Here is a 12,465-nt window from a genome sequence, read left to right as displayed (position 1 = left end):
CATAAGGTATTTCATGTAAAAGTTCAGTTAATCAGTAAATTTTTCAACGTCATGCTTTTGAATAACCATATACAATAAATGCAAATAAAGCCAGAAGATGGTCATAACTGACTGGGAAATTTGGTTTCATGGCGACCCTGAGCAGGATTAAAAGCGGGCGTTGAAAATGTTTTTGGTATCTTATGATGTGGTATGTGCGGTGACGGACGAATTGCCAGTGTGTATGTCTGTTGGCCTGAGTGTCAATTACATCAAAGTTGCTTTCACTCATGGATAGACTGAAATTCTTTAATAGATCATTTGTACCTGATAGATATCGCTTGCATTAGGGAATCAGCGAACAGCAGTTTTGAAAGATGCCTAACACTTTTGGTGCCTGAAGGGTAATTTTATGTGGCAGCAGAATTTACCGTTACTGCAATGTCATCTTCTTCGTATGTTTCAGCATTGAACTGCGATATATGATACTGACCAAATCGTGTTTTTTTTCCCACACGCTTTTATTCCGACAACCCGAATTTAGCTCTACTCCTGCAGCTGCCTTTCCTAAACCGTGTAATGACCGTGCGCTTGAGGCTAACGTTGGTTATCTCAATGTTAACGGTAAAGGAGATAAAGATTTACGAGAGCAGCCAAACGAAGAAGATTGTCTGTCGCCTTTATCCAATGCGACTCACAATAAAGAAGGCTGCTTTGACAAGAATATTTCTTTGAAAAACAAAAACGTATATATTTTCTTACATCTTGATTACAGGGTTCCAGTAGCTCCCTGGACCATGGTCTGGTCGGTTTTAGCCCGTGCGAAAGTCTTGTGCATGCTGTCTATTATTTTTAATTGCAGTCGTTCCGCTGAAAAAATTTCGGGAGCTGCCTTACCAGCCTTGACGTAGTACCTCCCTCTACTTATTCCTCCGCCCCCAGCATGGCAATAATTTGGAAGGTCAACTGAACTTCCATGCTGACATGTTGTACTGCTGTCTTTCGAGAGAGCTCAGTAGCTGGGACATGGTGACTGGTAAGGGTGACCGACTTCAAGACCAAAAAGTCTCAAATAACAAGCAGCACGACGAGAAACAGATTTTTTTACTTTTGTAAGTTATCTACCAAACCGTGTATCTGGAAGTTAATTGAGCAGCTGCCCTTCTGCACAAGAAACGAGGAAAAGGCATTCTCATGTCGGCAAGGTTTCATCAGATTGGAGGAGAGGTACGTTGTGGGTTTAGTTCGTTTCATTCTTTGTTTCTTACAAGAAACTATAACAATGATATTGCTGCCAGGCAAAGCACATAAAAGGTTATATATATATTACGGTATCGAGAACTTTCTTTCTTTCTTTCTTTCTTTCTTTCTTTCTTAGGTATTAAGTGTAAAGTTAATGAAACAGTTAACTCTCACTATTTACACACGCGACATAGTGTCCCTTTGAAATTAAGCTCTGTACAGAGTTCAAATGTTCTCCCCGTGTGTGAGGTCCTTTCTTGCCTTTGTCGAAGGTGGAGACTTTTCATTGTGTGGAGCTCAACATGCGTTCCGAGTAAGACTGCATTGCAATGAATTGATGCCCAATTCAGGACGGAGTCCTGCTAACATTGCTTCTTTTGTAAGACGGGACTTACAAAACATGAGGCATGTGTCCAAGCTTGGAAGGAACTGTTCAAGTTCAGCTACAAAGTCAATTTGTTACAGATGTGCAGAATACACAATAGTGTATTATTAATTACATGCGGATTTCAGTTTTATTATGCAGCCACAGAGCACCTCAATGCCGTGCAGAAAACGAGATAAACATGTTCGGTGTTATAAACTAACATAATTGTGCACAGCTGTGTTTTTAAGTTATGCGTTGCATTGTTTAAAAATGTGAAGTTGACTTTTGATTTAATTTATCATACTGGTCTTGATTTTTATTTATCCTGCTTGCTATTCTAAAATTAATATAATTAGGCTCTTTCCACCTTTTGTTTGTATACAACGATTTGAAATAGTTTAGTGTGGGGATCTGTTCTAATATTGTGTTGCAGTCCTGTATGTGAATAGTGGTAGCAAAAAGTATTAACTGCTTCCATCTGGTGCAGAAATACAGTGCCAACAGATCAGAAACAATAAAACTGATTTCCTCATGTTTGTAAGGGTTCTATCAACAGATTCCCTTTTTACTCCCACACTGAGGAGACGTAGTATTCTGACAGGTTGATGTCACTTAAAGTCGTTGAGTATACAAGTCTAGATATATGTGTAAATTTGGTTTTTGATGGGTTAGCCCCTCTTATCTTTTGGTGCCCTCTGTTACCAGAGTAACTTCCAATTCTTTACAATTCAGAACTGGATATGCATCTTTAGTGTTTGCCAAAAAATCACTGGTTTTCACCGCTGTTACCAGTAGTGTAAGAGGTAATAAGGTATAAGGTGTTTTAAGGTGTAATATTGGCAAGAAGTATATATAGGCTCTTTCCTCACTATCCCAAATAGGATTTATGTTAAAATTGTTTTTAGATAATTTATTTAGAATATACAAAACTAAGAATAAATACATTGAAGCATAATCATCCTAACTGTTAATGCCCTTAGGGGTTGTTCTACACGGTGTGGAGAGGACAACAGGTCAGAACTAGGATTACAGATATTTTCACATGATGCAGAATGGGAATCAGGCGATAGAAACCCCTAGTGGATGCACTGGCAAAGGGTACTTGTGTGACTGTATCAGGATACTTGAACCATTACCACACAAGGGTGACTGTATTATTGTTTATGAAGGGAGCTCCACAATATCTGGAAGTAGATGTATGAAGTAAATCAATAATTTTATGCACTTTTGTGAACATTTTGTTTGGGTTGGTAGTTGCTGTTTTCCTGTGGTCACAATGGTAAAGTTTTAACCTTGATCAGTTAGTTTCCCTTGTTGTTTGCACCAGAGCAAGCAGTGATCTGCATTTTTTGGATTGAAAGTGTACCAGGGGACAAAATCCTCTTTGGTTTGTTACAGACTTGCTTGCCCTTGGTAGTGGATGTGGATGGGTGTCCTGCTCCTTATTCTTGCTTAACAATTCTGAGATCATTTTTTAATTTCTTAGACCATTTGTAAAACACTGTCTCCTTATTGTGAAGAAAGGGTTCTATGGATTTTGTGCCTGGTACACCTTCAACCTATAAAAAGTGGATTGTTTTTCTTCCATCAGGTCTTTGGAAGGAAGTGGAGACCATACAGGTCGTTTGTGTTGATCTGCAGTAATTCTCCTGCTGTGCATTTGATGGGTTCTTCTACCCAATCTATATTTGAACTTGGAGTGGGGAAGTCAGTGATTGGTAAGGGTTTAGTTGGTCAGAGGAAGAGAGAGGCCAGGATGTGTAAAAGTGTGTGAATGGGAGTAAGGGACCACCACATGTTATAGGTAGGCTATTTAGACACTTAGGTTTATTTTTCTTCTCTTTTTGTACTTTGCTTCTTATTATCCTACTCTTATACTATTATAGATAGATAGATCTTATTTTGGTTCAGAATTGGCTAATAAGGTTCATAAGAGTTTTGGTCAATGTTGACAGTCTATCCTACAGGGAACATGTGTTTTATGCAGTAATTGTATATCACAACTCACAGTTCAAACACTGGTCAGGTTATTTTTCGGGAGTTTGTGCATGCTACCCACACGTAAGTCAGTTTATGCCAGGGATTTCAGCCTTCCTCCAGATTTCCAAAGATGTACATATGAAGTTTACTGGAAACTTCACATATGTGTTTTATTTAGAGTGCTTCTGAGATAGGATCTGGGTTCCTGAGATTAATTGGATTTAATCAAATGGATGTTAAGTACTTGATTTAGGATTGTTATAGAGAGAACAATGCATGTTCTCCCCATGTTGACTGGGTTTGTAGATTCTATTCACATTTTAAAATAGTTGGATCAAAGAGCTTAGGATTTCTGTTGTTCCAGGAACCATATCAAAGTTAATAATAATAATAATAATAATGTTTGATTTATGTAGCACCTTTCATACACTGAAGGACACTTTACAATTCAACACACACATTAACAAGACAGTAGAAATTACATACACGAAAAAGAATAATACTCATTGAAAAGATGTGTTTTTAACAGAAATTTGAAATTAATAATAGATTTTTCCTCACGAAGGCTGAGAGGGAGAGAATTCCAAATTTTAGGGGCTATCACTCGGAAAGCTCTGCCACCCATAGTTATTAACCTGTATTTAGGTACAGTGAGTAACTTAGCGTCCGATGATCGTAATGCACGGGCAGGAGTGTAAGGAAGCAGCATTTCTGACAGATAATGAGGGTGAGGGGCTAACCCATGAAGGGCTTTAAAGGTGAGAAGGATAATTTTATATTTGATTCTTGAAGAAACTGGTAAGCAATGTAAATCATAGAGGACAGGAGTGATGTGAGCAGATTTTTTAGTGTATGTAAGTAAACGAGCAGCAGAATTCTGAACATATTGTAATCTATTGATATATTTAGTCAGGAGGCCATAAAACAAAGCATTGCAATGGCCCAGACGGGGAGTGATGAAAGCGTGAATAAGTGTCTCAGTATCTTTCACACTGAGGAAAGAATACAGATGAGCAATGTTGCGAAGATGAAAAAAGGCTGTCTGTACTATTGAGCTAATGTGTGATTGAAAAGGAAGAAGCTGATCAAAGATGACACCCAAATTATGGACTGATGCTGAGGGCTCAACCAGGATCCCATCATTAATTTCATTCCAGGACAGCTTACCTTCAACCTGCTGGATTAAAGGCTTTCAGATGCTTAAAAGACTACAGCCCAGGTTTTCTTCCTTGCTTTTTAATCAAACACTTCATTTTTGAAACTTAGCATTCAATAGAATTTTATTAACTTTCTCCTTTGCCTGAGAAAAACTCAGGAATCCTTGAGAGTAGGTCTCTAGCACAGCACATTACAAAAGGAGAAGCCTAAAGAAGAAAGAGTTTGAGAGATGAGCCAGCTAGGGAGTGGACCATTAAGAGCACTGCTGTGCTCTTTTTAAATGCTTCAGTCATTGTTATAAGGCTGGAATTGTTACTGATGTGGGTTTATGCAAAGCACAGATTGTTGTTTTTTTTTGTTTTTTTTTTTGGGAGAATATTCTGCAAAAGCTGCCTAGTCAGGAATGTATTGCCCAGGAGGTAAACAGATGGATTGTGTGCTGCACTGCATGTTATTAACAGGCAAACCATGCAGAATAATTATGTGAATTATGTGAATTTCCCCTTGGGATTAATAAAGTATCTATCTATCTATCTATCTATCTAATTGCCATCCAAGTCACAGACCAGTAAAATCTAAAGTTTGTTTCTGACCTCATGAAGCATGGACTGCACAAATAGGTAGACAAAATCTCTTACTCTAAAGGAAGAAAAACTCTTTCTTTGTCATTCATAAAAGCACACAGAAAATCCTTGAAGGAAAAAGTTTGTCATCATTTACAGTAGGTAAAATTGTGTGTCTCTGTTTATATCCTTTATGATGTCAGAAGTAATGTTTAAGCTGTTTGGTGTAATGTGTATGGCTGTCCTGGAACGCCATCCTTCCAGGAAAAACAGAAACTGACAGTATCGGGATCAGTATTTAAAAACATGCAGCTTTAGATTTACAGCAGACTCAAATAATTAATAAATGTTTAACAGTTTGGTTGTGAGAGCTCTTGGCATCCCATCTAGGTTTGGTCATTTTCCTTGTGCCCTTCTGCTGCTAACATAGAAATCGGTGCCACACAGGTGTTATGGTCGGTCTATTTGCAACCTGAAGGTTACTGATGCAGTCGTAACCTGTCTGGGCTGCATTTGTAGATTATATACTGTATTTAGACAACTAAACTATTGCACTGTTTAAAACATCCTGAGATGTAATGTACTATAGAAAGGTGCAATATAAAATAACATTTGTAATGTCATTGTCTTCTTTTAATGCTGAAGGTGTGTGATGCTTTTATTTGTGTAAATATTTTGAGTAGTGTTTAGCTACTGAGAAGCAGAACACCATTGAGAATGTAAGGAATCTCACGTTAGGTTCTTTATATCATGTTTTGACTGAAAAATTATTAAAATGTCAAAAACCAATTATATTTTTGATAATGCTGCACTGTTGTCATTTTGAGCCGGATGTATATTGGATCATTACTTGCAATGGAGTTTGTCAAAGTTTGTCAGTGACAAGTTTTGCATTTATATAGTGCCTTTCCCATGCTTTTCTCCCTCACTGCTAATGTTGTTGTTCTGTCTACGCTGTGTCCCTCATACATTTGTGCGATATACCGGAACTGAAAAAATACCCAAAACATTTTTTAAAAAGATACAATACCAGCATTTTGTTAATTTTGTACTGGATGTAAATTAGAATTTTGAAACACCTTGCAACTAGCTATTTATTAGTATGATCTACCTTCCCACCCTTCCCCTGTTCTTTGATGAAATATAAGCATTAAATTTAGCTCATTTCACCAAATGGGACTCAGTGCTCTTTGATTGTATATATATATTAAAGTATACTGCACTTGAGACTCCAGTGGGGTAAGCTGCTAGTATTAATTTGTGGAGTGCAGGGTTTGTGTAATCTACCCTTTGAGCGTATATATTAATGTAAATGTGCTTGAGGCTCTGGGGGTTCCATTTCTCCATGCAGGGATTTTTGGGATGCGGCAAGGCAGGGAGTTAGACATTTGTGTGGTGGAGCTGAGAATAGCGCAATTGTGCGATTGAGCTATGAGGCCAACAAGCAAGGAGTTATCCGCTATTTGCTTCGGCAACATTTTACTGTTCCAAAAGCTGGTATTGATACCTAGGTCAAATATTTATTACCAATCCAACACTAGTCCCTCATTAGTCTTTGTCCCAGTTGCATCTGGTGCAAAACACTGTTGCTAGGCCTTTGACTGGCTCCAGAAACAGGCAAAACACTTTTTTTGTTGGCTCCTCTTCATTGGCTTTCAGCTATTTATAAGATTGATATTAAAATGTTATTGTTTATTTGAAAAGCTCCTCATTTATTGGCTCCCTCATATATCATTGATCTTTTTTGCCCTTACTCCACTTCTAGGTCACTTTATTAACTGTGCCACAAACATGACTAAAGTGCAAAAGTGATTGCTCCAATGTGATAGTGCGTACTAGCCTTTGAAATAGTTTGCTACTTAATATTAGATATTCATTAAGAGTTGATGTTTTTAAATCATATTTAAAAAAATCATTTTTTTTAGTTGCTTGTTAGCCTTTGCAAGTGTGCTGATTTATGCGTGTGTGTACTTTAATTTTGTTCAGCACTTTCATCAACAGTAGTTGTGTTAAAAGTGCTTAATAAGTAAAGTTGAATTGACTTTACATCCCTGACTCTACAGTGGCATCCCATGAGTAAGTGTGACCTGCAATAGACTGGTACACCATCTCGGATTGGACCCTGCCTTGCATGCAATGCTTCTAGGATAGTCTGTGGCACTGGATTGTTTTAGTAAGCGAATGTTGTTTTTTATGTCAGAATAAAAGACATCTTACCCAGTGGAGTAGCTGGGGGTTCTGGGGCCAGTCCGCTCCGGGCGGCAGCATTATTGGCCACAAGGTTTAGTACAATACGTGTGTAAGCAGCAGGGTTCGGAAAAATATCACTCATGTATGAAAAAAGTCAAATTCTCTGATTTTTAACCACAAATGCTTGAAAAATAATGTTCAGACTGTCCTCCTGCATCAGACACAGCAGTTGAAATGTATGAGGCAATGACAAAAATAAACATAAACGTTACACCGATAATAATTTCTAAAAAGATAAACTAAACTAATTTACAATTTATAATTTCGTTTTATTATTAATCCAAATGCGTTTTTGCTCTGCGCAGAAAACATCCCCACCTATTACTTTGGTTCTGGTTTTCGTAGCGTAATTATATTAAACTGTCCGTAGCATAATTATATTAAACTAATAATTAGAACACGGCTTATCAGTGCATCTATACTATATTCTTGTCTAGTTGATGCTTATAAATGTATATAAAAAATATTGCTGTTTCTTTATATATGAATAAATCTATGCAAAATGTATCTTAATTTTTCTCTATACGTCATTTTAATTTTCTATTTAAATAGTTTAACATATTCAGATATGTTGGAGGGCGGCAAATTGAAGCCCCGCCCCTCCCTGCCCCGAGCGGCACGAACTCGAGCTACACCACTGATCTTACCCCATCTTAATTATTGAGTGTCTCACAGAGTGAAGGTATCATATCAGGGTGAAGTGTAGGAGAACCACAATTCTAGATTGTACAGCAGTAGAAAATGGAAATCCTGTTTGCTTGGCTTAATATTGTATATGAGGAATTACTTAGGGTGATGCAACTTTCAATTCACTTTCTTTAAAAGGGTCACACATTTAAGGTCAAAACCAAGGAAGCATTTCTTTAGAGGAATGCTTATGGAAATTAGAAAGAAATTATAATGTCATGTTAATGAAGTGGTAACTGACAACTTTTAAGAAATATCTGGATGAGACATTGAAATCATAGGTTAAGTTAGTTATTGATTTGCTTGATGGATTAAGTGGTGACTCAATGGTTTCTTACATTATGTTCCCTGTGTCCAGCATGCTGAAACATAAGCAACTCCTGTACAAGAGAGCTAAGTGAATTGGGAACCTGGACACCATAGGGCTTAAATTATTCTGTTTTCCTGAGAGTGCAGGTGGAGTCTGGCAGCAATGACATTCCCTACAGGACATTAAAGGTTTTGTTTATGTTATTTTGGGTTTGTTCATAATTTCCTCTTAGTTTTCTTTTCATTACTTTGTCAAAAGTATCTTACTTTTAATATGAACATTTTGGTATAATGTGACTATTCTCTGAATTTTGGTTTCAAGTGTCACAAATGACAAACCTGTGCCTGTATTTATCAAGCGTCTCAGAATTGCTCTTAGGAATTGCACTAAATGTCTGACTAAGATATGAATTTGTCTTACCACAGAATAGGACATGAGAAGTTGATACAAAGCATCCTTCACCCACTTCAAGCAAAGACTAGGAGTTTATGTTTGAGAATGACTGACTAATGTTGATATTAATGCTAAGGCTTCACCTTAAAAATCATAATAATAATATTCAAAGTAGCAGGATGAAAAGAAGAAGGCAAACATAAAAAGGTGGGATATTTCACTAAGCTGCATGTGATTGTTGCTACTTCACAACAACATCAAAAATGAATACTGTAACAAGCAATGAGATGGAAACACTGAGACTTGCACACCGAATAAGAGTAAAGCCCAATAATAGTCCCATTTATTTAACAATAAATAAGCCATAGCTGTACATTTAAAAGAATCATCTTCCCGCTAATTGGCTCCAGCAAACCTCCGTGACCCTGTAGTTAGGATATAGCGGGTTTGATAATGGATGGATGGATGGATGGAGCTTCCCATTATTATGGCCATAGGAAACACCTTGTAAAAGTAACAGTTAGCCATGGCTATTCTTGTGCTGTTTCTGAAGCTGCATTCATTCTTCTAGCAGTCCCGATTGTCTTCCAGAGTTGCTTGCCATCCAAATCCACTTATATTTAAAGTAATATGATGGCCATTACAATACAGTTTGCATCAATAATCACCTTTGTGTTGATACTGTGATATCTGTTGCAATTCACATATGCATGCTTATCCACACTTGGGGCAATGATCTTTATGTGCATGCCATCAATCATATCAACAACTCCAGGAAAACCAGTGATTTGCATGAATGTAGCTTGCTTTAACTTTGCTTCACATGGAATGGTGGGGAAATGTATAAATCTGTATATGATCTCACACATAGTAAGGGCGCTCAAAGTTTGATGCAAAATTTGAGAAGTGGTTGGTAGTGACATACCCAAATCATCTTTATTGCAAAGCTGCATTTTCCTGTGGCACGAAAAATATAATATTACTTTCATTTTGACTGATAATGCATGGCTTCTCTCTGTAGACAGAGCGATTAAGTGACATACACTGTTGTTATGAATATTATTCCATCTCTGGCTAATCGATATCTTTTATGAGTTCATCACTGTCCAATGTTTGCAAAACATTTTGCTTTTCCTGACATGCGCATGCCAATCTCTGCCTGAACATCCTCTTGCAGCTCACAAGTTCTATTAAATCCTGGTGAAGTTAGGAGCAGTTTCTTAAATTAGGAAAATTAATAAAATGTTTTATGCTTGCTCTTAAGAGTGGGACCATCACCCTGAGATTTTTGGGCCAGTATTCCTGCTTCGATACACTTGATCAATACTGCACTGATATTTGAAAGTATAATCCTAAAATAGGTTTCATATCAATAGAAAATTAGGAGCTTCAGGGCTTGTTCATCTTTTAACTTTTCAATCAGTCTAACCTTTTGGGATGTGGCAGAAAACCAGAATATCCAGAGAAGAACTCATGCTGGCATCGGGAGAATACTCCACAAAGTCCTTGGCTGGGAGGAACGTCAAACCCATATCTTTGCATGTGTGAAACAGCAGTGTTAATCACTGTGTCCCCATGTGTGGGTGCTCCATACAAGCACTTTATGGTTTGCACAGTAACAGAGTTGCATTAGCTCATACTGACTTTTTGTAATTGTAAATCAAATCTTGTACACCAAATGTTTTGTTCCTGATTCTACTACAGTTAATTTGCTCCCATTTTTATCAGTTCTCCTTTTATACTCTCTTCTCTGTTTGATCCCTTATAGTTTCAAATAAGCTATTCTTTTATCTTATTACTTTGAGACAGTCTTGTCTACTTGTGGTGGTATGCCGCATGATAGTTATTACAAAGTATGAATTGATATTACAAAATATGAATGATTGCATGAGAACTACAAATCGATGTAGTTTGGTGTTAGACTGATACACGTTAGTGTTTGCTTGTTGATAACTCATGTGTGTCTTAACTCATTTAGTTGTGTAACGGTGTCTTCAAAATGCTTACCTAATGTAAAAACTGGACACATACTGAGTATAGGCACTGCTCACCTACATACATACAGTATTACGTGTGCATATTGTATTCTGATCCAATTTAAGTTGTATCTATAAATTAAAGTTCTTTTTATACAGTAAGTGCAACAAGCTGTATGCTAATCACAAAAGCAGTATAGCATGAAATAACAATCTCAAACCTTCTCAACAAATTTATGATCTGGTAATGGAGCCTTTTCCAAAATTGTTTGCTTTAAGGCAGGAAGCAGCCCTGGACAGGATGCCAGTTCATCACAGCACACACTCTCTCCAATTTATAAATCCCATATAACCTAACCTGCACATCTTTAGGGGATGTGGGAAGAAAAATTCATGCAGACATGAGATGATCATGCAAAGACGAAGACCAGGATGCTTGAGCACTAACCACTGTGCCACAATGCTACCTACAAATACAGTAAAAATGATTTAAAAAACAGAAAATGACATGCATTGTAAATGCAAAACATAATTTAAAAAATATTAATTAATTTATATATTATAAATAATATATATAAAATAAAAATAGAATATATATATATTTAATATAAATATATAATAAAATAAATATATGAAATATAAAATTAAAAAAATATACTGTATATGTGTGTGTGTATGTGTGTTTTAAACTATCCATCTATCCATCCATTATCCAACCCGCTACATCCCAACCACAGGGTCACGGGGGTCTGCCGGAGCCAATCCCAACCAACACAGGGTGCAAGGCAGGAAACAACTTCCCGGCAGGGTGCCATCCCACCGCAATGTTTTAAACTATCAAGTGCAAAATTTAAGTCCTTTATTCCAATATCCTGAGCCACAGTACAAAGATTCTGCCAAGCGTTATGGCACATACAATGTTAATTCTACCACAAAGGTCTGATAGTGGATCCATCATTGCTAAAGAGAGCAGTGTATACAGTGTATACTTTTTCTCTGACTAACCCTACAAGCCATTGGCTTTGAGATCTTTGGACTATGCATATGCAGTATAAAGGTAGCCAGGTCTCTCTTTGGCCAACTAAGACCAGATTTCACTTGTTATGAGTGGTCTTGGCTAGGGCTGGCCCTCCAACATAGAACTGAAGGAAATGTAGCCAGTTAACAGCCTTAAAAGCTCAAGCAAGAACAGTACATGACCTTGCCTCTGTGTTGCTTGCTCAAACCAGACTAGCAGGGGAAATTCCTGTAATCTAATTAAATTTTCTGAAAGCATATAATTGATAGCTCCAGCTAACTCTATCACTGATGCATAGCTTAACTCTCCTCTCTGCATGTTGTTTTGCTTTTTCTATTGTCTGATGACAGAAAGGCACAGCTGAGTTTCGGATCTTGTTTCTTCAGCCCTAGTCATTGTTAGCTTTTGCTATGTAGCATCAAATATAGCAGTCAGACGTGCTTCGTCATGAATGTTAACATTTCAATGGTATGATGATTTAGCACCTGTTTCTGGAGTGTGGAGTGACAGTATTTCACTTATTCACTTTGAAACTCACTATA

At 37.2% G+C, this 12,465-nt stretch overlaps 1 protein-coding gene across 1 annotated transcript in view; it reads left to right on the top strand.

Moving 5' to 3' along the window:
• Positions 1–961: 961 nt before the first annotated feature.
• LOC120525034 (solute carrier family 2, facilitated glucose transporter member 4-like) overlaps positions 962–12,465 on the top strand; it is a 105,782-nt gene continuing 94,278 nt past the window's right edge. Inside the window, exon 1 of the mRNA XM_039746978.1 lies at positions 962–1,206. Within this exon, the coding sequence (XP_039602912.1) occupies positions 1,174–1,206 (33 nt within the window). The 5' untranslated portion in view covers positions 962–1,173. The remainder of the gene's footprint in view (positions 1,207–12,465) is intronic.

The sequence above is a fragment of the Polypterus senegalus genome, chromosome 3 (assembly GCF_016835505.1).
Source record: "Polypterus senegalus isolate Bchr_013 chromosome 3, ASM1683550v1, whole genome shotgun sequence".
NCBI lineage: Eukaryota > Metazoa > Chordata > Cladistia > Polypteriformes > Polypteridae > Polypterus > Polypterus senegalus.
The sequence above is the reverse complement of the archived record's forward strand: the minus strand, read 5'-3'. Positions and strand labels throughout refer to the sequence as shown.